The sequence below is a fragment of the Marmota monax genome, unplaced genomic scaffold, assembly GCF_021218885.2.
Source record: "Marmota monax isolate L192 unplaced genomic scaffold, Marmota_monax_Labrador192_F-V1.1 WCK01_AAM20220418_F8-fsc00008, whole genome shotgun sequence".
Classification (NCBI taxonomy): Eukaryota; Metazoa; Chordata; class Mammalia; order Rodentia; family Sciuridae; genus Marmota; species Marmota monax.
Window position 1 is genome coordinate 11,560,384 of NW_026694432.1, and position 25,898 is coordinate 11,586,281.

Sequence of the window (25,898 nt, forward strand, 5' to 3'; positions counted from 1 at the left end):
CTTGATGCTGTACTTTGGGTGGATACAAAGAAAATTTCCTTCCCATACCAGATCCTCAAATATAATTTACATACCAGATCCTTCCCATACCAGATCCCACATATAATTAAAGTATAATTTACTTACCATAAAATCATCCTTTTTTTTTTTTTTCTTTTTCTAATGTAGTGGGGATAGAACCCAGGGGTGCTCTACCACTGAGCTACATCTTCAGTCCTTTTCAATTTTTGTTGTGAGATAAGGTGTCTGGCTAAGTTGTGGAGGCTGGCCTTGAACTTGAGATCCTTCTGCCTCAGCTTCCAGAGTTGCTGGATTAAAAGTGTGCACCACCACACCCAGCTTAAGATTCATCCATTTGTAGTGTTTGATTCAATTAATCTTAGCAAATTTAATAGAAACACAAAACTATCAACACAATTCAATTTTAGAACGTTATCACCCCAAAAAAGAAGGTGTTATTGGGTCCCTTTGTAGTCACTTCCAATCGTAACTCCAGTCATAGCAACCACTCATCTACCCTCTGCTTCCATGGATTTGCTGTTGTGTACATTTCATCTGTACATACACTGTGTGATTTTTGAGTTTATCTTCTTTATGTAGAATGATATTTTCATGGCTCATCTTTGTGGCATTCCTTTATTGCTGAACAATAGCCCATTGTATGTGGTACCACATTATGTTTATCCATTCACCAGCTGGTGGAATCAGATTGCATCAATTTTGTGGAGTAATGTTATGAACATATGGATATATGTTTTCATTTCTCAGAATGGATTTTTAAAAATCCATATTGGGGGTTGAACCCAGGGTGCTCTACCACTGAGCTACCTCCTCAGCCCTTTTAATTTCTTTATTTTGAGAAAAGGCCTCACTGCGTCGCTGAGGTTGGCCTTGAACATGCAATCCTCCTAAATCTCCCAAGTAGTTGGGTTACAAGTGTTTGAGTCCGGCTTGCCTTCATTTTAAAAGGCTCTACAGCGTTTCACTGCCAGGATATTTTATTTAATGAGTCCCCTGCTAATGACTAGGAAGTTGTTTCCACATATGAATTTTGTTAAAAAACACCATCATCCCCATTTTACTGACGAAGACACAGAGGTCCAGAGAAGAGAAAAACGTTATCAGAGGTCACACTGAAAGCAAAAAGGTTCAAGTTCCAGTTTCCCAACTCCCATCCCTACTCTTCAATTACTCAGTCCCTGACTGCCCAGCTGGCCCCAGTAAACCACAGGAAAACCAGAGCCCGCTTATCCTCAGGTTCTTAGATTTTCTATGCCCCCTAGAGGCACCTGCGAACCTCTGGGCATCACTCCTTCACCTCACTGACCAGCAGGTGGCACTGTTGCCATCTCGGCATCCCAGACTGAATTTCCTCCTGGTGTTCATTTTTCGAGTCCCCGAGGCACTTCCGGGATTCGCGGAACTTTGGTGTAGTCGGATGCACAGCGTGGGGACGCAAGCGCGTAAGGCGGCAGGAACTGCTTCCGGCCGTGTTGGTGGTCGGAATTGAGGTGTCGCGGCGAAGGGAAGATGGAGACAATTCTGGAGCAGCAGCGGCGATACCATGAAGAGAAAGAACGGCTCATGGACGTCATGGCCAAAGAGATGCTCACTAAGAAGTCCACGGTGAGTGGGTCCTAGTCAGGGGCTGGGCCGTGTTTAACCTCTGAGCGCTCCCTTGGGCCCCAGATCCTCCCCGCACTCTCCCCGCCTGCTGCCGGAGCTGCCTCCCGGCTCCCGCCGGGGTCCCGTCCTCCTGGGGCCCAGCAGCCTGGAGGCTCCTCTGCTGCAGCCGCTAAGACCTGAACGAGTAAGCTCCGCCCCGCTCGAGCGGCCTTTCCTACTCCAGAACTCAAACTAACGGCTCCTGTGTCACCGTTTACCTTTCTTCAGCTCCGGGACCAGATCAACTCCGACCACCGCACCCGGGCCATGCAAGATGTGAGTGTCCCGCTCTCTGCTTCCTCTTGGGTCGGGGTGGGCAGGAAAAGAGGGCAGGTGAGCTGCGGGGTCTCAGCGTGAGCCCTGGTCAAAGGTAACCGAGTTGGCCAGTCGCGGGTTGTCTGCTTAGGTTGTCCATAGGCTGCTGAATGTGAGGGTGCTGCGGCGTCCTTTCCTCACTTCTCTACTTGGGGAACTCATTCATTCTTCCTCGCTCGAGAAGATGATCTTTACAGCATGTCGAATCCTGTGGGGGTGTAAAGAGTAGTTTTTAGGTATCCGTGACTCTGGTGCAGAAGATAACCGTCTCTTCTCAAAAACAGAGGAATGCTATATACTTGTGTTTTTCCTCCCAGGATACTGTTTTAATAGTATTTTTGGCTTCCAAACTGCTTTTGGTTTCTAAACTGCTTTTTCCTGTTGATAATGCAATTTCTTATTTTAAGTATTTCTTATCTTAAGTATTAAGGCTGGTTGATGGTTAAATGGAGGCTTGTCATATTATACTTTTTGCTTTTAAGTATATTTGATATCTATTTAGAAAATAATGAAAGGCCTATGCAGAGCTTATGATTTTTAGGAGATAATTAGATTATAGGACTCCAGACCCTTATATAAGTTCTCAAATCCAAAATGCTCTGAAAACCAAGGAATACTTTTTGGGGGGAGGAGGAGACAATTCATTTGGTGATAACTCTTTACCAGATCTCCTTTGGCATTTAAACCTGGTCTGAATCAATGGGAGGCTTTTTGCGGTCTTTATCCCATTTAATTAAATAACACATAAGTGTTATTGCAGATTTGTGTGTGTGTGTGTGTGTGTGTGTGTGTGCGCGCGCTGGTGCATGTGCTTGTGCTAGGGCTTGAAGTGCAGAATTGTTAATATATGCTCAGCTTTGGCACAATGGCATACATCTGTAATCCCAGCAACTTAGAAGACTGAGGCAGGAGGATCCCAAGTTCAAGACCAGCCTTGGCAATTTAGGGAGGCCCTGAGCAACTTAGTGAGACCATGTCTCAAAATAAAAAAGTTTGGGATGTAGCTCAATAGTAAAGCCCAAACCCAGGGCCTTAAACATGTTAGGAATGCCTTCTATCACATCCCCCAGCAACATATCTTTCTTATTCTAAATTTGAAAACAAATCTAGTCCCAAAAGTTTTGGAGAAGTGACTATCACCTGTTTAGCCCACGACCCGCGCTGGCTTCATAAATGAAGGTTCAAGACGTGAGAAACCACTAGGGAGTTTTGAATTAAAGAGACAAGACTCTAATTACCTTTAAACCAGCTCCAGGACGGCTCCTCCTAGCTCCAGCCTCTAGCCACCTATTGTGGTAGCGAGGATTACTGAAGAGGCTAGCGAGATAGAGAGAACACGCCAGGGAGTGGACTTTTGTTAGGGAACAAAAAATTCTGGGGAGAATCCCATCCAATGAAGATTAAGGGGGGCAGCATCCCAAGGTCAGGGGCGACGATTGGGTCTTCGGGGTAGTGGTCAGACATGCCTCAACATGGACAAGCCTTTGGACCTGAGAAGGGTGGGGAAAGCTCTGGACACAAAATGTGCCTAAGTGCCTCTCACCCAGCCAGGGAGGTAACTCAAATCACATGCAAGGATGGCCTCCCACACACCTGTACCATCTTGAGTTAATATTCTTTGACTCCAAAGGAAGCTATGTGATGTTTTATTTAGCTTATGTATTCCTTATTCAAGCTTTTTGAATCTCTTGGACCACCATTTTATCTTTGAGGGTCTTAGGTGGGAATGTCTGTTGGGTCAAAGGGGGATGAATCTCATACACAAAAGTTAGTTGTATGTAAAAATTGGTGCTCTCTTCCACTCTTCAAATCACATCACTTCATCATATCAACCTGTTTTTAAATACTAACCAGGAACCAAATTGTCTCTTAAAGTTGTTAGAAAGCACAGGAACTTTTAAGGCCATATCTCATGAGGTTTTCCTGGGGTTTGACCAAACAGCCCTTGTTGGTTGCTTAGCTCTACGGTTGCACAAATAGTTTCATTCTGATGGTTTGCAATTATCTTTCAGAGATATATGGAGGTCAGTGGGAACCTGAGGGATTTGTATGATGATAAAGACGGGTAAGTAACAGTCATAGATGGTCCAGGAGTTAATGCTTTTGAGGAGCCCTAGTTAAGAGACTGATTTTGTGTGCTCTTTGGATTTTTCTTGAAATTGCAGATTACGAAAGGAGGAGCTTAATGCTATTTCAGGACCCAATGAGTTTGCTGAATTCTATAACAGACTCAAGCAAATAAAAGAATTCCATCGGAAGCACCCAAATGAGGTATGACCTCAGAAAGTATTTTCTCCCAACCTACCCAAAGAGAATACTAAAGAAACAATATTAGGAAAATGAAAGTGTGCGGTTCAAATGTCCCTTCAAGAAAGAACTTGCCATTTAGCTGCAAGGAGCTTAGTTAGCTGACATTCTATTACAGTTTTTTTTAGGATCCCCCTCAACTTTTAAATCAAAGCACACTCATCCTCGCAGCCCTCAGCCAGTGAGAGCATGGTAGGGACCCTAGGGCCTGCCTGTTTCTGTCCATTTTGAGGCTCCTTTGTTGAGTGATCGTTGCTACAGAGCTTCTCATTGGGTTGATCAAGATTTTGTCAAATCTGTATCTAGTCTCTCTCTACCAAGTCCTGTTTTCTCCTAATCTTTCACAAGTACTCTCTCACTCCTAATAAATTGTTTGTGCTCCAAACTATCTTGACATCTTCTACTTAGAAGATCCAACTAACACAGAGATACTGTACTCACTTTTAAGATTCGGCCCAGAGGAAGATATTTCATGAAATATCTTCCTAGTCTGCCTCCTTCAAATTGATCCTTTTTTTTTTTTAATATATTTATTTTTTAGTTGGACACAATGTCTTTATTTTATTTATTTTTATGTGGTGTTGAAGATCAAACCCAGGGCCTCACATGTGCTAGGCGAGCGCTGTACCACTGAGCCACAATCCCAGCCCTCAAATTGATTCTTCTTTATGAACCTATCATATTTTGTGAGAATGACTGTCTGTCCTGCTGTATTCTTAGGATTATAGGGAGTAGGGATTATGATTCAGTTGTCTGGAACCCACTAAGCATCTTGCACTGCTGACCAAAGGAATTGTGAGAGTAGTGGGAGTAAGACTTGACTCAGGGAAGAGTGGAAAAGACTGAGACAAAGATTACTTTGAACCTTTATGCCTGTAGAACTGGAAAGTTGTTTGTTCTCTTGATAAAAATAAGGAAGAAAGAGTAGACAACAGGTTTTTACGTGTATAGATTTTTAAGTAGTGTTATATCTAGTTACAGGTGTCTTGTGAGCAGTTTGAGTTAGGTGATTAGGGCTCATGTGAGAGATTTGATTTACATTTGGGGAATCATCACATGGACTTGATGGTCGAAGCTATTAATCACAGCATTCTGGGAGAGAAAGAATATGAAAGGAGACTGTCAGAGCTTTTCTGTGTGCCATAGAGCACACTTACAGTAGTTAACAGAAAAGAGCTTAGGAGGACTTTCATTACAAAGATCCTATTAGAAAGGCAGTTATGGTGTCAACTGTTGTTGATTGGTTGCTGCCAGGATTGTTGTTTTATTGGGGTAATGGGAATGAAATCTGGTCATGGGATAAAGGTAGATAATGGGTAAGTAGAAGTGTAGAGTGTGGAACATGTGTGTGAGAGGCTGGAAGGAAATAGAGGAGGAAAAACACGAGAGTCAGAAGATAGGGCAGGAACAGATGGAAAAAGGAAGACATAAAAATACCAGAAAGGAGAAGCTATTTATTGAAGTAGTATGGAGGTATATATTCTCACACATATGGAACCCTTTTTGGAGGACAGAGTATGGTCTGCTAACCAGGGAGAAGACATGAGTACCATTCAATGTGTTTACCTTATTTCAGCCACGGTTGAAAGGTGATGAGGAATAAAAATTAAATAATATATATATATATTTGTATATAGAGAGCAATAATATCAAGGTTTTTTTTGTGTGTGGTACTGCCTTTTTTTTTTTTTTTTACTCCCTCTGCTATTATTTTTTAATAATTATTTTTTAGTTTTATCTGGTGCTGAGGATCGAACCCAGTGCCTCACGCATGCTAGGTGAGTGCTCTACCTCTGAGCCACAACTCCAGCCCCATCTGCTATTATTTTTGTTTATTTATTTTTATGTGGTGCTGAGGATCGAACTTGTGCCTCACATGTGCTAGGCAAGCACTCTACCACTGAGCCACTCCTTTGTATTTTATTTTGAGACAGAGTCCCAGGCCGACCTCAAACTTACCATCCTCCCTCCTTAGTTTATAGGCATGCTCTACTGCACTGTAGCAGCACTTCAGCAGCTTTTAGTCAAACAAACAATACAAAAAAGGAAAAGAAGCTGGGTAAGTAGAACAGCTTATAATCCTAGCTATTCAGGAGGCTGAAGCAGGAGAATTGCAAGTTTGAGGTCAGCCTCAACAACTTAGCAAAACCCTGTCCCAAAATAAAATTTTAAAAGGGCAGAGGATGTAGCTTAATGATAGAGCACTCGCCTAGAATGTGTAATGCCCTGGATGGGTTTAATCCCAGGTAAAGAGAAGGAGTGAGGAAGGCTGTGAGTTAGCTAAAGATTAGTTGTAGGTTCTGTATGAAAAATCAAGACCAAATGTCAGAAGTCCAACTTTCTAGCCTGGGGGTGTAGCTCAGTAGTAAGAACATTTGCCTTGTGTGCACAAAGCCTTAAGTTCAATCCCCAGCACCATTAAAAAAAAAAAAAAAGTCCAACTTTCTGTAATCCCCTTTTCTGTGGCATTAAAACTTTTACATTGACACACCCACCTGAGCTTTTTTCTCTTTTCCCTCAGATCTGCGTGCCTATGTCCGTGGAATTTGAGGAGCTCCTGAAAGCTCGTGAGAATCCAAGCGAAGAGGCACAAAGTAAGTAAGGCTTAACATTTTCCTTCATCACTAGAAAAAGTACAGGTTAATGACAGAGCTCAGATTGCCCACAGGACCTCAGAGAAATTGATAACAAGGTTTTCATGCTGGTTTTCCTTTTACTGGTTTCTGGGCTAGATTGGCATCCTGAATGGGTCATGTGCAAATTTGTTCGTTGTGTCCTATCCAAATTCAAATTCAACAGCTTGGAAAGCTAAGGACTTTTCACTTTTAGGGAGGACATTTGGGTTTGGTGCCTCATGGAACTTGGGACAGGCAGTTCATTTGAAAAGGCAGGTCTGTAAGTATTCAAACCATTGATATTCCTGATTCCTTTTAGACCTGGTAGAATTCACAGATGAAGAGGGATATGGACGGTACCTTGACCTCCATGACTGTTACCTCAAGTACATTAACCTGAAGGCATCTGAGGTAAGGCCCGGGAGGAGGGGGAGAGGTTCTCATTCTAGGAACTAAGTCAGGACGTTATGTTGAATATCTAGACATGAAGCAATTAGAGCATTTTCCTTGTGTTATGTAACTGTTGAATAAATTAAAAGAGGTGATAAACTTTCTTGGAATGAAATGGTATTGAAAATTAAAATCAAGATTCTACTATAAATACAATAAGTGTATTATTTTATTCATATTAGTTTATTAATGCAACAAGCGTATTTTATTTTTGTAAAAGAAATATATTTTTTAATCCTTAAGTACTGATCAGATTCCTGTGTCGGGTGAACACAATGCTGAGTGTGTGGGAGTTGCAACATGATTTTTACCAATGTTAGACAAATGTTTCTTTTCGTTTACTGTTCATTGACTCGATCTTTATTTTGTAGAGTTGTTTATGTCTGATAGTCTACATGAGTCAGTGGGATTAACACTTGTAGGAATTAAATGGGAGGAAGAAAAACTAAAGTGAGCTAGGCCTTGTTACTTTATTAGTAAATACTCAGTTTTCACTTGTGAGTTTGTTGTTGCTGTTGTGCAGTGCTGGGAATCTAACCCAGACCCTCAGCACATACCAGACAATCAACTCCAACTCTACCTCTGAGCTGCACCCCTCAGCCCCAAGAATACTCAATTTTGATCTCACTTATTTGAGGTTGTATTGTAACTTTTTTAAGATTTTTTTTTTAGAAAGAGAGAGAATTTTAATATTTATTTTTTAGTTTTTGGCGGACACAACATCTTTGTTTGTATGTGGTGCTGAGGATCGAACCCGGGCCGCACGCGTGCCAGGCGAGCACGCTACCGCTTGAGCCACATCCCCAGCCCTTGTATTGTAACTTAATGTAATCACTTAACTGATTCTTTTGGCCTTTCTTCTTTGCAGAAGCTGGATTATATCACATACCTGTCCATCTTTGACCAGTTATTTGACATTCCTAAAGAAAGGAAGAATGCAGAGTATAAGAGGTAGGCATTCACAGCTTCCAGGTCTGTGCCAGATTGGATTAGAGGATAATGTCAAGTTTAAGGGAAGTTCTGAATTTTTTTGCCTAAAAGGTGCACATGAATGACTTCCAGGTTTATTGGAGGATGAGAATAAGTATTACAAATGATATGGTTTTCTTGGGATTTTTTTTGGAGGAGGGGCAGTTACTGGTGATTGAACTCAGGGCACTTGACCACTAAGCCACATCCCTAACCCTATTTTGTATTTTATTGGAGACAGGGTCTCACTGAGTTGCTTAGCGCCTTGCTAAATTGCTGAGACTGGCTTTGAACTTGGCGATCCTCCTGCCTCAGCATCCTCAATTGCTCCACCATGCCCGGCTATGATGGTTTTAAAGCATTTGAATACTCTGGCTTTGAAAAAGGGTTTATTTGTTGCCAATACTGTTTTTATTTTTTTTTCTAATTATAGGAGGAAGTCTCCTGTTCAGGGAACTCTGTTTTTGGAGTTTAATAGGAAAAATTAGACTTTCTCAGCTTGCAGCTGAAGTGAGGTGCCTGGATGTGATATTAAATGGAAGCTTATGTTTGTGTTAATAATGCCCCTGATTAGTGATCCTGTACTCCTAATCTCTTTTCATTTTCTTTTACCTAAAATCTTTCATTTGTGGATTAAATTAAGACCTTTGTCTTGTCATTATGTCATAAGGATGAAAGGAGGTAGGGAAGAAGAGAATTAAAATCATGTTGGAAAAAGTAAATTTATAAGCTCATTTAAAAATAAGCATGGGAGCTGGGTGCAATGGCGCACACCTGTAATCCCAGCAGTGCGGAAGGCTGAGGCAGGAGGATCATGAATTCAAAGCCAGTCTCAGCAACTCAGCAAGACCCTGTCTCAAACTAAAATATAAAAAGGGCCAGGGATGGGCTGGGGTTGTTGCTCAGTGACAGAGCACTTGCCTCACATATGTGAGGCACTGGATTCGATCCTCAGCACCACATAAAAATAAATAAACAAAAATATTGTGCCCATGTATAACTTAAAAAAAAAAAAAGAAAAAAGGGCCAGGGATATGGCTAAGCACTCTGGGTTCAATTCCCGGTACCATAATAAGTATGTGGACAGGCTAGTGCCATAGCTCAGTGGCAGAGTGCTTGTCAAGTATGGGTGAGGCACTGGGTTCGATCCTTAACACCTCATAAAATAAATAAAATAAAAGCATTCTGTTTATTTACAACAAATATAAGGGATATAGCGTGGTGGGAGAGCATTTGCCTAGCATGCATGAGGCCATGGGTTTAGTTCCTAGAACACAAAAAGAAAAAAGTATTTGGCCAAGTGTGGTAACACATGCCTGTATTTAGTGACCAGGGAGACTGAGGTGGGAAGATTGTAAGTTCAAGGCCAGGCTCAGCACCTTTGCAAGAAACCCTGCCCCGAAATAAATAAAAGGGAATGGGGATGTAGTTTAGTGATAAAGCACTCCTGGGTTGAATCCCCAGTGCCCCTCCCCACAAAAGTTGAGAAGTAGGCTAGGGGTGTAACTCAGTGGTTGTACATTTGTCTAGCAGGCATGAAGCCCTGGTTTTAATCCCAGCACTGCCAAAAAAATAATAATAATAATAATAATATAATGAGTGTTATCTCAAAAACTATTACTATTAGAATTTTAAGTATAGTCTACAGGGCATAGAAATATATCAAAGATAGAAACCCTGTTTGCTTTCTCTGTATTGCGTGTTCCTCTGTAGATACCTAGAGATGCTGCTTGAGTACCTTCAGGATTACACAGATAGAGTGAAACCCCTTCAAGATCAGAACGAACTTTTTGGGAAGATTCAGACTGAGTTTGAGAAGAAGTGGGATAATGGAACCTTTCCTGGATGGCCGGTGAGCTTCCTTGGTGTTGGAGGTGCAAGTGGAGGATGAGCCAGAGAATTGAACTAATTGTTGTATTTTAATCTTGAGCCTCCACTTCAGGCCATTGGATGCCAGTCCCTTGGTATCAGCACTGGCCATGAGGTGTTCCCTACCAAGTGTGCTGGATTTTCTTTGTGTACTCTGTGACAGAGTTTATCAGGGACCATTTGCATGGGCCCAGTATTTTTATCAGCTACATCACAATTGCTGTGTGGTTCCTGCTAACCAAAAACGTATCAGATTTTGTGGTAGCAATCTATATGTTTTCACTCCTGGGAATAAGTTTGAGTTTTTCTGGAATTTCGAGGGAAAGACTGGATCATGTGCTTTTTTGCCTTGTTTCCATAGGAACTTGATCCTCATTAACATATATGTATAAGAAGGAAGCCATCCAGTACCTAATAATTTTAATGGTTCCCTTTGCCTGAATCTTAATAAACATCATATTATTGTTCTTGGCAGAAAGAGACAAGCAGTGCCCTGACCCATGCTGGAGCCCATCTTGACCTTTCTGCATTTTCCTCCTGGGAGGTAGGTCTTTGTAGCAGCAGTACTGGTCTCACCTGTTCCTCTTACAAAGGAATAATTTTCTTTCCTGTCTTTAATGCCTTGACTCTAATAATATAAGTCACCATTTTGTGGGAGCAGGTATCTATAAGGAATGTGGAACATAAAAAGAAAAAATTGTATCTAAGTAGTCTGAAAACTCCAAAATGATTCTTGTACATTAAGCTATAGTAGTGGTAAGGGAATACGACCAGTTAAGTATGAATATGACTACCGTGTCAGTCCTGTGAAGAGTTTCAGCTTTCTGCTAGAGGATTAGGTATGGAATGTGTGCTCTAGCCATACCCTTAAGAACTCAGATCCATCAGCCTGAATTAGTAGTTTACCAAAATGTATCCATATAATCTAGTAACTTATTTCTTTGTACAGGAGTTGGCTTCCCTGGGTCTGGACAGATTGAAGTCTGCACTCTTAGCTTTAGGCCTGAAATGTGGTGGGTAAGAGACTGTTGTTTTTTTTCCATCAAAGCTGTCTTGTTTTTCATGTTTGTGTGATCCTATAAGTAGCTGATTACTTTTTTTTTGTCACCCCATCTTTCAAAAAAAAAAAAAAAAAAAGCAAAACTGTGTAGTAAAGTCACCCTGATGTTCTCTGCCCTGCTCTTCCTATCCTTTTAGGACCCTAGAAGAGCGAGCCCAGAGGCTATTCAGCACCAAAGGAAAGTCCCTGGAATCTCTTGACACCTCTCTGTTTGCAAAAAATCCAAAATCAAAGGGCACTAAGCGGTGAGTGGCTCAGGTGGCACATTTGCTGTAATTCTCAAATTTTGTTCCCATGCAGAATTTTACCACAGTGGAGAATTTTCGTCTATCTATCTACTTATGTGTGTATGTATTTTGGTGCTAGGGATCGAACTTAGGGGTGCCTTATCACTGAGCTACATCCCCAGTCCTTTTTATATTTTTTTCCAATTTTCACAACAACCCTGAAAAGTAGTTATTATCCTGATTTTTCAGATGAGGTTTCAGAAAAATTGTAGAGTGCAGTAACTGTGTCTTGCAGTTACTAAGTAGCAAGAGTTAGTGTTTTTGACCCAGGTCTGCCTACATGCAGAGCTGGTTCTTCTTTACCACATTTCCTTCATAAATATAATGATGTCAATTGAAATGGTCTTAACAGGTCTCTCATCTTGTGGGTGAGTTCAAAAGGGAAGCCTCCATGCATTCTAAGAAATAATCTCAGGACTTCCTTGAGTCCTAAAATGAACAGAGCATTAGTTTTCATAGCGATTTTCTTCTATGCTTGTAATTTTTAATGCAAATATAATATAAATGTTCCCAGACTGAGGAAACAAAGTTCGGGGTGAAAGAAAGAACTCCTGAGTGATACAGCTTGTTTCTTATTCTTAGAGACACTGAGAGGAACAAAGACATTGCTTTCCTGGAAGCCCAGATTTATGAATATGTGGAGATTCTTGGGGTGAGTACTCTGCTGGGTTTAGTCCGCGGCCAGCACAGACAGGAACAGTTCAGTCACTCGGTTAAATTCTCAGGGAGGTTAAATTAAAGACACAGACACACAGTTTTACCTTTAAACCAGCTCCTGGATGGCTCCTCGAGCTCTCAGCCTCAAGCTCCCCAGGGGGGCAGCGAGGTTTTACAGAAGAGGCCAGAGAGAGAGAGAGAGAGAAAGAGAAAATGTGCTAGGGAGAGGGCTTTTATTGGGGAACTAAAAATGCTGGGGAAAATCCCATCCAATGAAGGTCAAGGGGGTCATTGTTGCAAGGTCAGATGAGGTGATTGGATCCCAGGATAGTGGTAAGATGCGCCTCCACACGGACACATTCTCAAACCCAAGAAAGGTGGGGAAAGCTCTGCCACATTTCTTCGACTGAACACCTCACACCCAGCTGGGGAAGAATCTCAGTCATGTGCAAGGATGGTCTCCCACAGCTGGGGGCTATGAATAGGAGTAAGAGAGAAGGGGTAGGTTCCCCACCTCGCCCCTTCCCCCCGCCGACCCCCTGCTCCACCAACCCCAGGTCATAAGAGGAAGGAGTAGGTAATAAATTAGTTCAGTACAAAATAGGATTCTCTTGTCCTTGAACCTTCTGTAGATTCCTGTTCTGTTGTTGGGTAATATTCCCACAGCTGCCCAATTCCTGTAAGACCAGGTAAAGAGAATAGATTCCCCTGCCAACATAGTATCCGTAACAGTACAAACTCTTTGCCTGAACTTCAACATATGCAAGGGGTGGCACAAGAAGCAGATTGTCAAAAGACAAGTAAGAAAAAAGCCACCCACAGAAGCTTTTGGTATGAAGTATTGTGGAAAGGCTTTTCTTAGATGTCAGGAAGATTCTGAGAAATTTGGGTAGGGTAGCCTGGTGCAGCAGAAAGCTGGCTATAAACATGCTTTTATGTTCTCTTAAGTGTTGAAAGATGGTTAGAGGGGAGAAAGGCCTTGCCTGCCCGGGATGCCTGTCTCAAGAGAAAGGAGGAGGAATGAGAGGAACATCTCTTTCTTTCTCTCTTTTTTTTAGTGCTGGGGATTAACTCAGGGCCTAGTGCATACAAGGCAAGCACTCTACCAACTGAGCTATTTCTCCAGCCCCACATCTCTTCCTTTCTGAGAAGAGAAGGGGAAGAAAGTGCTATATTCATTCAGAGAAGATGCATAGTCTCAGGGAGTCCTCCATACAATCTATTCTGGCATGTCTGCTATGTGCAATTCCCAGCTGCTCTTGGAGCAATTCCCTTTGCAGGTGCTCTCAGAGCTGGCCCAGAGAATTTGTTTACATATCTTTGTCAGTTGCCATAGACATGTTCATTCTGCCCTTGTTTGAGGACCCTGCTATTTTGTGGCTGTGGAACTTGTTGATTCTCTTATGATTGCTCTCAGTGAAAGGCTAGCCAGATATTAAACCCTGAGTACACACATTGTCCATAGTGAACAAACTTGGCTGTCCTAGTATGTTCAGCAGACTGAGTTACCAGTCCTCTGAAGATTGGCTAGGTGGCCATGGGCATCATGCTATTGACACAATATCCACTACTGTCTCCCTTCTCTGAGAGCATCTCACCTTGCCTGCCAGGAGGTGGCACCTCTCTTTGGAATTCCAATTTCAACTAGTGGTTTCCAGAAGTTGCTCTCATGCACCAATAAGATTTTTGCCATTGATTGACATCTGTTGATTTCCAGACATTATGCTAAATTTTGGGGTACAATAGTGTATATTCTCATGGGCTCTTGTCCTTAAACTCATATTGTTGTCAAGGGAGACAAATAATTATAATGTGAACATGGCATAATACACTGAGATTTAGTTTTCTAAGCAAAAAGAGGGAGAAAAGGTGTTTCAAGTTAGAGGAAACAGCAAGGACACAGGTACAACATTATGAAAGGAAATTGCATCTTCCTGAAATAAGTTAGTTGGTCGGGAGTATGCTTTGACAGGGAAGGAGTGGCCAGAGAAAATTTTGGAGAATTATGATGGAAATTTGGACTTCGTCTAAACTGTCCTATAAACTGTAGGAAACCAATAAAATTCTTCAAGGGCTGGGGGTATTGCACTGTGGTAGAGTGCTTACCTGGCTTGTGTGAGGCTGTGGGTTCAATCTCTGACACTGCAAAAAGAAAAGAAGGGGAAAAAAAATCCTTAAGGAGGACAGTACACCATTGGATTTGCTTTTATTAATAGATAGATATGGCAGCAAAATTGAAACTGGTTTGGAATGGGGATACCTGGAATGAGTTGGAAGTTCATCACCTTGATTAGGATAGTAACAGCAGGAAGAAGAAATGACTGGTTCAGGAAATGTTTCAGTAGGGCCTGCTGAAAAGGAGTTCTGGTAAGATGGCAGGACTTGCCCTATTCTAAACAGAGAACCTAATCCTTGGAAATGAGGTGTCAGCAAGGGTTATAGGAAATTTCCGTTCTTGTTCTGCACTACCTTGTCCCGACTTTCCTTTTCATTTATGACCTTCCTTAGGAACAGCGACAACTTACTCATGAAAATGTACAACGCAAGCAAGCCAGGACTGGAGAAGAGCGAGAAGAGGAGGAGGAAGAGCAGATTAGTGAGAGTGAAAGTGAAGATGAAGAGAATGAGATCATTTACAACCCCAAAAACCTGCCCCTCGGCTGGGATGGCAAAGTTAGTCCCACACTACCACTTTCTCCACTCCCCAACCTTTAAGCAGATACAAACCTTAGTAAACTGATGCTTTTTTTCATTTGGTTTCTTTTAGCCCATTCCCTACTGGCTGTATAAGCTTCATGGCCTGAATATCAACTACAACTGTGAGATTTGTGGAAACTACACCTACCGAGGGCCTAAGGCCTTCCAGCGGCACTTTGCTGTAAGGAATTCAGAGCCTTATTTCCTGAGAATGAAGCAGAAACATGAGACCTTTAGAGAAGGACAGAAGCAACCCACGAGGACCCCTAGTGTCTAGAGCTGAAGGGAAAAAGAATCCATGGCATTTGGCCCTTGGCACCAATGCTTGCCTTGAATACCTGAGACGGTTTCTGGAAGCATTCTACCACTCAGCTATTGGACATCATTTCGGTTTCCTCTTGCTATTCTTTTATTTCTCTTTTGTTTCTGCTAGCATCTTAGATCATTTCTGACCCTAGGTTATTACTCTGCAAGGTTCTGAAATTTATCAAGCAATTCTTGAGACAAGGCACTATCTGGGTAGTACTCTAGAAAATGGACTCACCCTTGAATCATTTCTGCCTTCAGTTCTTAGTACTTGAAAGGAACATTTCCATATGCTAGACCAAGGATGGTGAATTTGTATTAACTCCCCTAGATCCATGCTGCTAGTTGATCCTAGGGTCCTTTCTTCTGAGTCTCTTGCTCTGAATCTTTCTTAATACCACTGAATGATTGGGTTTGGCATCTAGAATAAAGCCCATGTCGTTTGCCATCCGAGAGCCCAAATTGTCATTATTTTAGCATCTCTCCCTACTCTCTTTCACATCCTCTCTTCTACCTAATACTATGTTCTCCTTTACTTACAAAGATGATGCCTACCTGCCATCATATCCCTTATGCTGGTGGTGGATGTTGCTAGGGCTGTCAGCTTCTCCCACAGCACAGTAGGCTACAGGTTAGAATTGTTTTTCTGTGGTTTGACCCAGAGATTTTGTCTGTAAGACAATTGAATCTAGAATCTAGGTTTTGTAAATCTGAGACTGTGCAGTTTGGCTTTGAAATATCAACCCAGCCAGGCACAGTGGTACATGCCTGTAATCCCAGCAGCTCAGGAGGCTGAAGCAGGAGGATTGAGAGTTCAAAGCCAGCCTCAGTGAGGCGATAAGCAACTATTACAGAATAGGGCTGGGGATGTGGCTCAGTGGTTGAGTGCCCCTGAGTTCAATCCCTGTACCAAAAAGAAAAAAAGAAATATCAATCTATTGTCAGTCATAGCCAGCTATTTATAAATATAAACCACTAAAAGAATGCTGCCTTTAGTTGGGAGTCTTTTGCACAGGTTCAGGGTAGAGTTTATGAATAAAATAGAGTTAGTGCTCTGCTTCATTTTTTTCCATTTTACATTGTTCTTTTGTTTTTCTGTTCCAGGAATGGCGTCATGCCCATGGCATGAGGTGTTTGGGCATCCCAAACACTGCCCACTTTGCTAATGTGACACAGATTGAAGATGCTGTCTCCTGTAAGTAAGCTTGTTGACTGCTCTCTAGTCCAGACCAAGTGGCCACTTCTCTTGCGACTCACTCTCCCAGTACCTGGTGTATCTAGGTCCAGGGGCAGTAGGCTGTGGATATATAAAAGCTAGAGCATTCAAATAATTACTGCTTTTTTGAAGGGAGTGAGTTAGCAGTATTGATTATTTCCCCCCTTGAGAAGAGCCCAGAGCAGAGTTATAACAAGGCTTTTGATTAACCTGAGTTTGTGAACTCCCCTGTATGCAAGATTGAGTGAATGATCGTATTTTTATTTTTATGAATTGGTTTTAATTTAAGAACCACTGATATAAAGGGGGAAAAGTAGAAATGCTTTGTGGAGAAAGAGTGAAGTGGAGTGCACATCAGGAAATGTGCTGCCGAAGCACCCAGGGTCCCTCAGTCCAAGGCTTCCTACCTTCCTGACAGTAGTAGTTTTTTCTACCATTAACATGTTCCTGGCAGACTCTTTTCTTTCTAATTCATCTCTTTTCTGTCAAGTTTCACTTGAGGCTGATAAAACTGAGAAAAAAGGGACTTTACCACTCCACTGTTAAATTATAGGTGCTTACTCTCTGCTGCACTCAGCCCGCTGCTCAGCTTTCTTGCCCGGCCAGCTCCCTTGGCTCCCATCTGAGGTTGTCAGGTGCTCCATGGCCAACCCAAATAGAAGTAACTCCCTGAAGAGCTCCTTGATCCTGATTTAACCCATGGATTCTGGGGACTCTTCACTGCATTTTTTGTGTGTAGTTAGCTTTGGGGACTTCTCTCCTTGCTTTCATACCTTTCCTTAATAATTTTCCAAATAGGATCACAAGTGTTTCCAGTAAGAGTCATAACATGTCTTATTGCCATATTACCTAATTAGCTGCTGCTTTTTTTTTTTTTTTTTTTTTGGTGGTGGTACTGGGGATTGAACCCAGGGTCTTGTGCATGTGAGGCAAGCACTCTACCAACTGAGCTATATCCTCAGCCCCCCTAATTAGCTTCTTTTTGTTTTTTTTTAAGAGAGAGAGAGAGAATTTTTTAATATTTATTTTTTAGTTTGTTTTCGGCGGACACAACATCTTTGTATGTGGTGCTGAGGATCGAACCTGGGCCGCACGCATGCCAGGCGAGCGCACTACCACTTGAGCCACATCCCCAGCCCTCCTAATTAGCTTCTTTACTTTCCCATTTTTGCCCTTTACTTTGTTGGGAGAAAATTAAAGTAGTAATAAAATTTCATAGAATGAATCAACACCATATTTTGAATGCATTCTTATCTTTAGATGTATTTTTTTATTTCTGCAGCACTAATAAATAGATCACAAGGGGCTGCGGTTGTGGCTCAGTGGTAGAGCACTTACTTAGCATGTGTGGCACTGGGTTGGATCCTCAGCGCCATATAAAAATAAATAAAGATATTATGACCATCTATAACCAAAAAAAAAGCTTATATTAAAAAAAAGAGATCATAGTTTTGTTTTCAGTTGTTTATGGCCCTTTATTTTATTTATTTTATTTTTATATGCAGTGCTGAGAATCGAACCCAGTGCCCCACACATGCTCTAGCACTGAGCCACAACCCCAGCTCCACAGTTCATTTTTCTGTATTTCTTATTTCCTACAATTTGCCTTAGTTAATTTATTACTCTTCTTAGTTAGTTTATTACTCTTCAGGACATAAGAATAAGCTTAGATCAAGCCCTGGCTTTGAACTCAAGATCCTCCTGCCTCAGCTTTCCAAGCTGCTGGGATTCCAAGTGAGCACTACTGCACCCCGCTTGTACTAACTTGTAAAATAGGTGTAGTTGAAGAAAGGCAAGTATTTCTCAGAAGTTGTTAAAATAATTATAAGATTTTACCACTTTTTCTTTTCTCAGGAATTGAATATAACAGCATTCCTAAGTTGTTTCATACTAGACAATAGATAATTTAATGTACTGATTTAACTTGTTAGGATTCTGTTTAGAAGTTTTGTATTTATATCCATAAATAAGATAAGCTATTTTTTTTTTTTTCTTTTTGAGACATAGTCAAGTTTAGTGATCAGAACCATATTTATGACATAAAATGGATTAGATTATGTGCTATATTCTTTTCTGTTGCTTGAAACTTGCTATTTTACACAGATATGTAGTCCTTTATACAAGGAACTGCTCTAAGAAGATGTTTATTTAATAACTATCGTAATTTCTTATGACAAAGTAGAGAACCACATGTTTCATTTCTATTCTGAGTTTTATTATTTTTCCTATTAATGCTTTCTGTGATCTTATTTATTCCTTTCTTAAATCTTTAATCAAGAACTTTATTCTCTTTTTTGCTTTATTCTTTCTAATACAAACATTTACTAAATGTCATTCTATAAGGACTTCATTAGAAATATCTGGTTTTGATATGTTGTACTTAGAGCTTTATTTAGTAAAGATGTTTTCTCTGAGCTTGTTTCCTTGCTTGCTCGCTCTTTTCTTGGTACTGAGGATGGAACCCAGGGGTGCTGTGACTGAGCTGTATTTTCTGTACTTTTTATTTTATTTTGAAATATAGTCTCACTAAAAGTTGCCAACGGGGCTGGAGCTGTAGCTCAGTGACAGAGCACTTGCCTAGCATGTGTGAGGCACTGGGTTTGATCCTTAGCACCACATTAATAAAATAAAGGCATGCTCTCCATCTACAACTATAAGAAATTTTTTAAAAAGTTGCCAAGAATACCTCAGCCTCCCAAGTTGTCGGAATTTACAGACACATGCCCTGTGGCCAATTTTTTTAGTTTTAAAAAGTAATTAAACAGTTGGGGTGCGAGGGGGAAATAGAAGTTCAGTGGATCAGAGAAAGGACAATAAAGGGAAGAGGGAGATAGGAATAGGAGAGACAGTGGAATGGACCTGACATAACTTTCCTATGTGCATGTGTGAATACAACTCAGTGAATCGCAACATCCTCTACACCCACAAAACTGGAATCCTAATTAGAATAAGACATATGCCATGTTTATATAAATATGTCATAATAGACTTCACACTCATTTATAACTAAAAAGAACAAATAATTTTTTAAAAAAAAGTAATTAAGCGGGCTGCGGTGGTGCACACCTGTAATCCCAGGGACTCTGGAGGCTGTGGCAGGATTCCAGGTTCAAAGCCAGCCTCAGCAATTTAGCAAGACTTAGCAAGCAACTTAGCAAGACACTGTCTCTAAATAAAATATAAAACGGGTCTCAGATTGTGGCTCAGTGTTAAAGCACCAAGAAATAAAAGTTATTTTAAAGAGTACTTTCAGGGGCTAGGGTTGTGGCTCAGTGGTAGAGTGCTTGCCTAGCATGGGTTCGATTCTCAGCACCACATCTAAACAAATAAAGGTCCATCAATAACTAATAAAATTTTTTATAAAAGAGTACTTTTAGGGCTGGGGATGTGGCTCAAGCGGTAGAGCGCTCGCCTGGCATGCGTGCGCCCCGGGTTCAATCCTCAGCACCACATACAAACAAAAATGTTGTGTCGGCCGAAAACTAAAAATAAATAAATAAATATTTAAAAAAAAGAGTACTTTTAATCCTGATTGTTTGAACACTTTGAACTCGTTAAAAATTTTATTTTTCTTGGCCCTTGCTGAAAGGTGTAGAATTTCTGTCTTTAGGATATGTTTTTTTGTTGTTGTTTGTTTTTGTTTTGTGGTGCTGGGGATGGAACCCAGGCTCTTGAGCCTGCTAGGCAAGCGCTGGTACCACTGAGATACATCCCTAGTCCAGGATATGTTGTATTTTTGCATCCAAATATATATCAACGATTTGTTGAAAAGAAGTACTTCTCTCCATATGTGGATTGGTTTGTTCTTCCTGCAGTGTTCAAGTCTTTAGTTTTATACTTTATAATCTATTCATATTTAATTCTGATAGGAACATTTTATACTTAAATTTTATTTCTTGTATTTCTGCCAGCTTTGCATATAATTTATTGTGTTGTTTAAGCCACATAAACTCAATTTTGTAACTTTATTAATCACTCCCATTGTTGCTCATTGCCTTTACTGAGTCACATTGTTTCTTAGGTTCTGTTACACTCAGACCTTTTCCCCAGCCATCAAAAGTTTGGCATCATCAGGCAGTGACACATGCCTGTAATCCCAGCTGCCTGGGAGGCTGAGGCAGAAAGATAGTAAGTTCAAGGCCAGCCTGGCAACTTGGCAAGTCCATGTCTCTAAAAAGTAATAAAAATAAAGTTTGGCAGCAAGTGTTGTCTGTTTTTAACCCAGTCATCAATACTCTTGGTTATATAGAGGTATTAAGCTTTTTATACTAAGTATATTAATTGCTCTATTTATATTTTTTCCTTTCCTGGGAAGAATTTCTTGGCTTTTGTTAGGTTTGTTTATACTTCTCATTTACACAAATTATATAGTAGACTTGAAACTATCCATTTTGCACAGATATTTTAATATATATTATTTGGTTGAATTATCCATACATGGTGATTATATCTTGATTATCTGAAGCACTGTAAATTCTATGCTTTTTTCATTCCCATAATGATTCTGTAGATATTGTTTTGTCTTCAATCTATATTCTTTATCATTTTGTTCAAAAAAAATTTGTTTTTCTGCTTTTAATTTCCCATCATCTTTTCAGGACCCTTTACCCTAGGATTTGGTTGATGGATTCTGTCAGGTTCTCTATGTTTTGATGTGTTCTGTTCAAGGTTGAAGTTGGATCAAAAACATTTCCAGTAGAATTTCATGTGGTTAAGAATGCAGGGTTAGGAGCCAGGTGTGGTGGTGCATGCCTGTAACCCAGCAGCTCAGGAGGCTAAGACAGGAGGATTGGGAGTTCAAAGGCAGCCTCAGCAGCACTTAGCAACTCAGTGAGACCTTGTCTCTAAATAAAATACAAAATGGGGGTGAGGATGTGACTCCCCCCACAAAAAAAAAAAAAAAAAAAGGCTAGGATTGTGGCTCAGTGATAGAGCATTTACCTGGCATGTGGGAGGACCTGGGTTTGATCCTCAGCATCACATAAAAATAAAGGTGTTGTGTTCATCTATAACTAAATTAAAAAAAAAAAAATGCGAACTCCACGGAAGCAGTCTCTTGGGGCAGGGGATATAGCTCAATTGGTAGAGTGCTTGCCTCATATGCACAAGGCCCTAGGTTCAATCCCCAACACCACACACACACACACAAAAAAAAAAAAATCCAGAGAATCAGTCTATTGGAGTTCAAGCTAACACTTCACCACTTAACTAGCTGTGAGACTCCTGGGCAAGTTGCTTTCCTTGATTTCTTCATCTATTAAGAGGGGGATGGTAATACTATATCTACTTCATGAAGTTGTCTTGAAGTTTAAGTGAAGTAATAGCGCGGGTGAATGTTCATAACCACACCATAACATAACATGTATCTAGTGACTAAATGTAAGCTGTCATCACCCTCATCTTCATTTCTAGGCTATTTTTAGAGTTTGAGGAGTAAGATCTAAAGTCACTCGTTTTTTATTAAGTTTAATATTACTAGTTATCATTTATCAAGTGCCTACTGTGTGTGATAAATAAGAGATTGTATACTTAGTCTTAAGAACAACCAGTGAGGGCTGTAGCTGTAGCTTAGGGTCAGAGCTCTTGCCTAGCATGTGTGAGGCATTGGGTTTGATCCCCCAGTACCATATAAAAATCAACAAATAAAGGCATTCTGTCCATCTACAACTACAAAATAAATTTTTAAAAAAGGGCTGGGGATGTGGCTCAAGCCGTAGCGTGCTCGCCTGGCATGCGTGCGGCCCGGGTTTGATCCTCAGCACCACATACAAAGATGTTATGTCTGCCGATAACTAAAAAAAATTCTCTCTCTCCCTCCTTCCCTCTCCCTCTCCCTCTCTCTCTCTCTCTCTCTCTCTTTAAAAAAAAAAAAAAATAAATAAATAAATAAACCAGTAAAGTAGTGGGTTACCTGTGTTTTCAAAAGAATCTAAAGTCCATAGAAGTTAGGTAATTTTTCCAAAGTCAAATAGCTTGTACATGGAAAAAGCCAGGTGTCAAACCCATGACTGTCCTAAAACAGTCTTTTCTCCTTCCTCCATACTGTACTGCTTTCCTTTGTTGTTTTTGTTTTTGTTTTTTGAGGTGCTTATGTTTGCTTGGAAAATGCTCTGCCCCTGAGCCACATTTCCATCTTATTTATAATGGTAGCATAGTTAATTTACATGTTTTTAAGGAAATCCATGGATATTATCTGTGAAAGTAATTTCTTTACTAAAATCATGATATCCCTTATCTATCTGTGGTTTTTTTTTATTGTTCAATATCCCATCAAAAACAGGAAATTGAGTTAGTTTGCTTGACTTATTCTTAGTGAACTCACTCAGGCCCCCAGTGATGATCACATTCTTTCCTAATGACTTCCAGATTTCTGTGAAGAGTTACATATCCACTACTGCTCTACCCTTTTCCTCCATTGTTTTTTGTTTTATTTTGTTATTTTGGTACCAGGAATTGAACCCAGAGGCACTTAACCACTCAGCCACATTGGCAGCCTGTTGTTTATATTTAGAGTCTCAAAAATTGCTAAGGCTGGTTTTTGAACTCAAGATCCTCCCACCTCAGCCTCCTGGGCTGCTTGGATTACAGATGTGTGCCACACATAATCTATTCTTGAATTGTCAGAATTTTTATTTTAATGCCTCTGTAGTCTGTTGAATCATTTTACCTTTCAGACTCTGGCTACCATATTTTTGCTTTTTTTTTCCTCTTTTTTTAAATTGGTGTGTTATAGTTGTATATAATGGTGGAATTCATTGTCACGTATTTGTATATACATACCGTATAACAATATAATATGGCCCATGTATTTCTCTTCTTTTTCTCTGAATTTGAAATATATGTACCAGACTTTAAGTAAATATATTTGATGGTATCAAATATTATTTTCCTCTCCTTTACGGACTTGAAGGCAGATCGATTTCTTTTGTAATTCCCAGGGTTGTTCCACGTTAACTTCTTTGTTCAAAAGTGTCAGTTCTCAGTTCTAAGAGATCTTTTGTTATATTTGAACTACCTTTTCTTTCAAAACAAAGCAATATCAGGTAAATTTTGCATCAAAAGTTTTGTCTATAGGAAGTTCAGAACCAAATTCCAGTTTAGAGCAGGTAAAGGTCTCAAAGGCAGAGGAGAGGGGGATCTTTCTGGGAGTGGGGAGTGTTGTGGCACTATTTACCAGTGGAATGACACTAGTGAGTCCTGATTGCTGCTTATTTCTCCTCCTGCAGTGTGGGCCAAGCTGAAACTTCAGAAGGCTTCAGAAAGATGGCAGCCTGACACTGAGGTGGGTGTTAATGGGGACAGCCTTGGGGACAGCATCAGGTGACAGAGTTCCCTCACCATGTAGAAGGGAGGTGAAAGTGGTCCTTGGTTTACTTTAATAGCAAGTATAATATGATAAGTCTATCAGTCGACTCCTGAGGTATGAACCTAATTTAGTTGTGATATCTGTTACACTTTGAATCTATAGAAAGATTGTGTTCTCCCATTGAAATATTGAATGGCAAGCAGGTGGACTCCATCTCTTGTCCTTCCATGGGAATTAATAAACTAAGGAATCTTATGTCATAATCAGGTCTCCTTTGGGGGGAAAAAAAAAACATTCCACAAGAAATGAACCTCTCAAAAAAAAAAAAAAAAAGAAATGAACCTGTCACAGGAGTGGGAGATGTCTTTTTGGTCTCAATCATCATCCAAGCATCAGGTTTCAGGGATGGGAAATGACATGTATATGAAATATGGTAGTGACTGACCCCAAGCTCCACAGGGACTGGCCATAGCCTCCCTTTCTTTGAGGTTGGGGTTTTAGAATTTCTTTTTTAGTGGGGCATGAGGGGAACAAACCTTTCTAGCTGTAGTGTAGAACTCCAATATATAAAGAAGAATTATTCTGGAAGTGGGGGAACTCAGCCTTCTTGGCCTCCCTGTCAGCCTCTGCAGTAGTCCTGGGCAAAGACAGGGTTCTTGGGAACCATTTGAAAAATGTTGTCCTGGGTCATCCTTTCTTAACCAGAGTTTCTTATTTTAAACACAGGAAGTGATCAGAATGAACTCTTAACTCAGATACCCTAAGAATGTATTATACCCTTCTGGATATCTAGAAGAGAATTTAATTCTCTATGGAACCCCAGTTGAGAAAGACTGTCTTAGATAAACGCCAAACTCAGAGTACTAAGGTATAGCTAGGTGCTATGGAGCATGCTTTTTTTCCCACCACCTCGGAAGGCTGAAGCAGGAGGATCACAAATCCAAGGCCAGCCTGGGCAACTTCGTGAGACTCAATTTCAAAATTTAAAAAGAGCTGGGGATATTGCTCAATGGTAGAGCATCCCAGGGTTCAATACCTAGTGCCAAAAAAAAAGAAGTAGTAGTACTAGGGTATGCCATGGAATTTGATTAAGTGAGCTCAGGTACCCAGAGATTATTTCTAGTTGTTTCTTTTGAGGTTTAGCTAACAAAGTATACCCCTTCCTTTTTAGGAAGAATATGAAGACTCTAGTGGGAATGTTGTGAATAAGAAGACATATGAGGATCTGAAAAGACAAGGACTGCTCTAGAGCACAGGACAGAGCTCAGCCTTTGGGCTTGCCCAGGCTTCTCTGAGGTCTGCTTTTTCTATTTCTCTCAACCAAATGCTTTTAAAGACTCTGCTACATAGTCTTCTGGTCTAGCGTGCATCTTGTAGAAACAAGGCATGCTGGCAGATTACAGGGTTGAGATGTGTTTTATCTTTGTTTTATATTAAAAAAAAAAAAATCCTGTGGGAAAATAAAACTAATCCCTTGTTCTAAATGTGTTTTTTTCCTGAAACCCAAGATTTGGGACTAATGTAATACTTTAGTTATTAATGCTTTTCTACATCTTTTCACCAACTTTAGTAGTAGCCGAGATTTAATGAGCACTTGTTAATGCCAAATATATTATCTTAGGTAATTCCGACCTAACCTCTTTCCTCATCCCACCCCTTTGCTGTCACTTCCCCAAAGGAGCATCACTCAAGGGTGATCCCTGCCCTTTGTTGAAATCAGTCATCAGTGCTCATACTCAGGAAAAATGGAGAGGGTGGGAAGGGATCCTCTTAAGGACTAATTTTGGGGCTTGGAATTTAACTCAGTGGCAGAGCACTTGCCTTTTGTGTGAAAGGCCCTGGGTTCCATCCCCACCGCTGTGTGGCCCCAATGTTTGCCTTTTTTATTTAGATCAGGTTCAAAATGAGAGTCTTTGGTGATCCTGTCTGCCTATTTCTTCTACAAGATCCCTCTTTGACTGCAAGAAGCAGCTAATATTCTTGTGTTCTCCAACTCCAACCTTTAAGATCTTGGGTGGAGTTGAGCAACTGTCCCAGGGTCTGAATCTGGTATCCAATAGAAAGAGCTATGGAATGGGGCTCCAGATGTGGCTCAAGTGGTAGCCCGCTTGCCTGGCATAAGTGAGGCACTGGGTTCGATTCTCAGCACCACATAAAAGAAAATAAAGATATCGTGTCC

The 25,898-nt window shown here is 40.7% G+C and overlaps 1 protein-coding gene and 1 non-coding gene across 2 annotated transcripts; one reads left to right on the forward strand and one right to left on the reverse strand.

The window, feature by feature from the left end:
• Positions 1 to 1,460: 1,460 nt before the first annotated feature.
• Sf3a3 (splicing factor 3a subunit 3) lies at positions 1,461 to 25,203 on the forward strand. Its single transcript, XM_046469001.2, has 17 exons — positions 1,461 to 1,626; positions 1,894 to 1,941; positions 3,993 to 4,045; positions 4,146 to 4,251; positions 6,809 to 6,881; positions 7,222 to 7,313; positions 8,221 to 8,303; positions 10,035 to 10,173; positions 10,666 to 10,734; positions 11,140 to 11,207; positions 11,388 to 11,495; positions 12,120 to 12,189; positions 14,703 to 14,867; positions 14,962 to 15,072; positions 16,302 to 16,392; positions 23,640 to 23,695; positions 24,891 to 25,203. The coding sequence occupies exons 1-17, from the start codon at positions 1,531 to 1,533 to the stop codon at positions 24,966 to 24,968; spliced, it is 1,506 nt and encodes a 501-aa protein (XP_046324957.1). The 5' UTR covers positions 1,461 to 1,530; the 3' UTR covers positions 24,969 to 25,203.
• Positions 17,301 to 17,371, reverse strand: Trnav-cac (transfer RNA valine (anticodon CAC)). Its single transcript has one exon. It is a non-coding gene; the product is annotated as a tRNA-Val (tRNA).
• Positions 25,204 to 25,898: the final 695 nt, after the last annotated feature.

Excerpts from the sequence above, each read along its gene's own strand:
- Sf3a3 (XM_046469001.2), top strand. The coding sequence starts at position 1,531 with ATGGAGACAATTCTGGAGCAGCAGCGGCGATACCATGAAGAGAAAGAA. Across the intron at positions 15,073-16,301 it reads CCTTCCAGCGGCACTTTGCT|GAATGGCGTCATGCCCATGG; the intron begins GTAAGGAATTCA and ends TTTCTGTTCCAG. Across the intron at positions 23,696-24,890 it reads GATGGCAGCCTGACACTGAG|GAAGAATATGAAGACTCTAG; the intron begins GTGGGTGTTAAT and ends CTTCCTTTTTAG.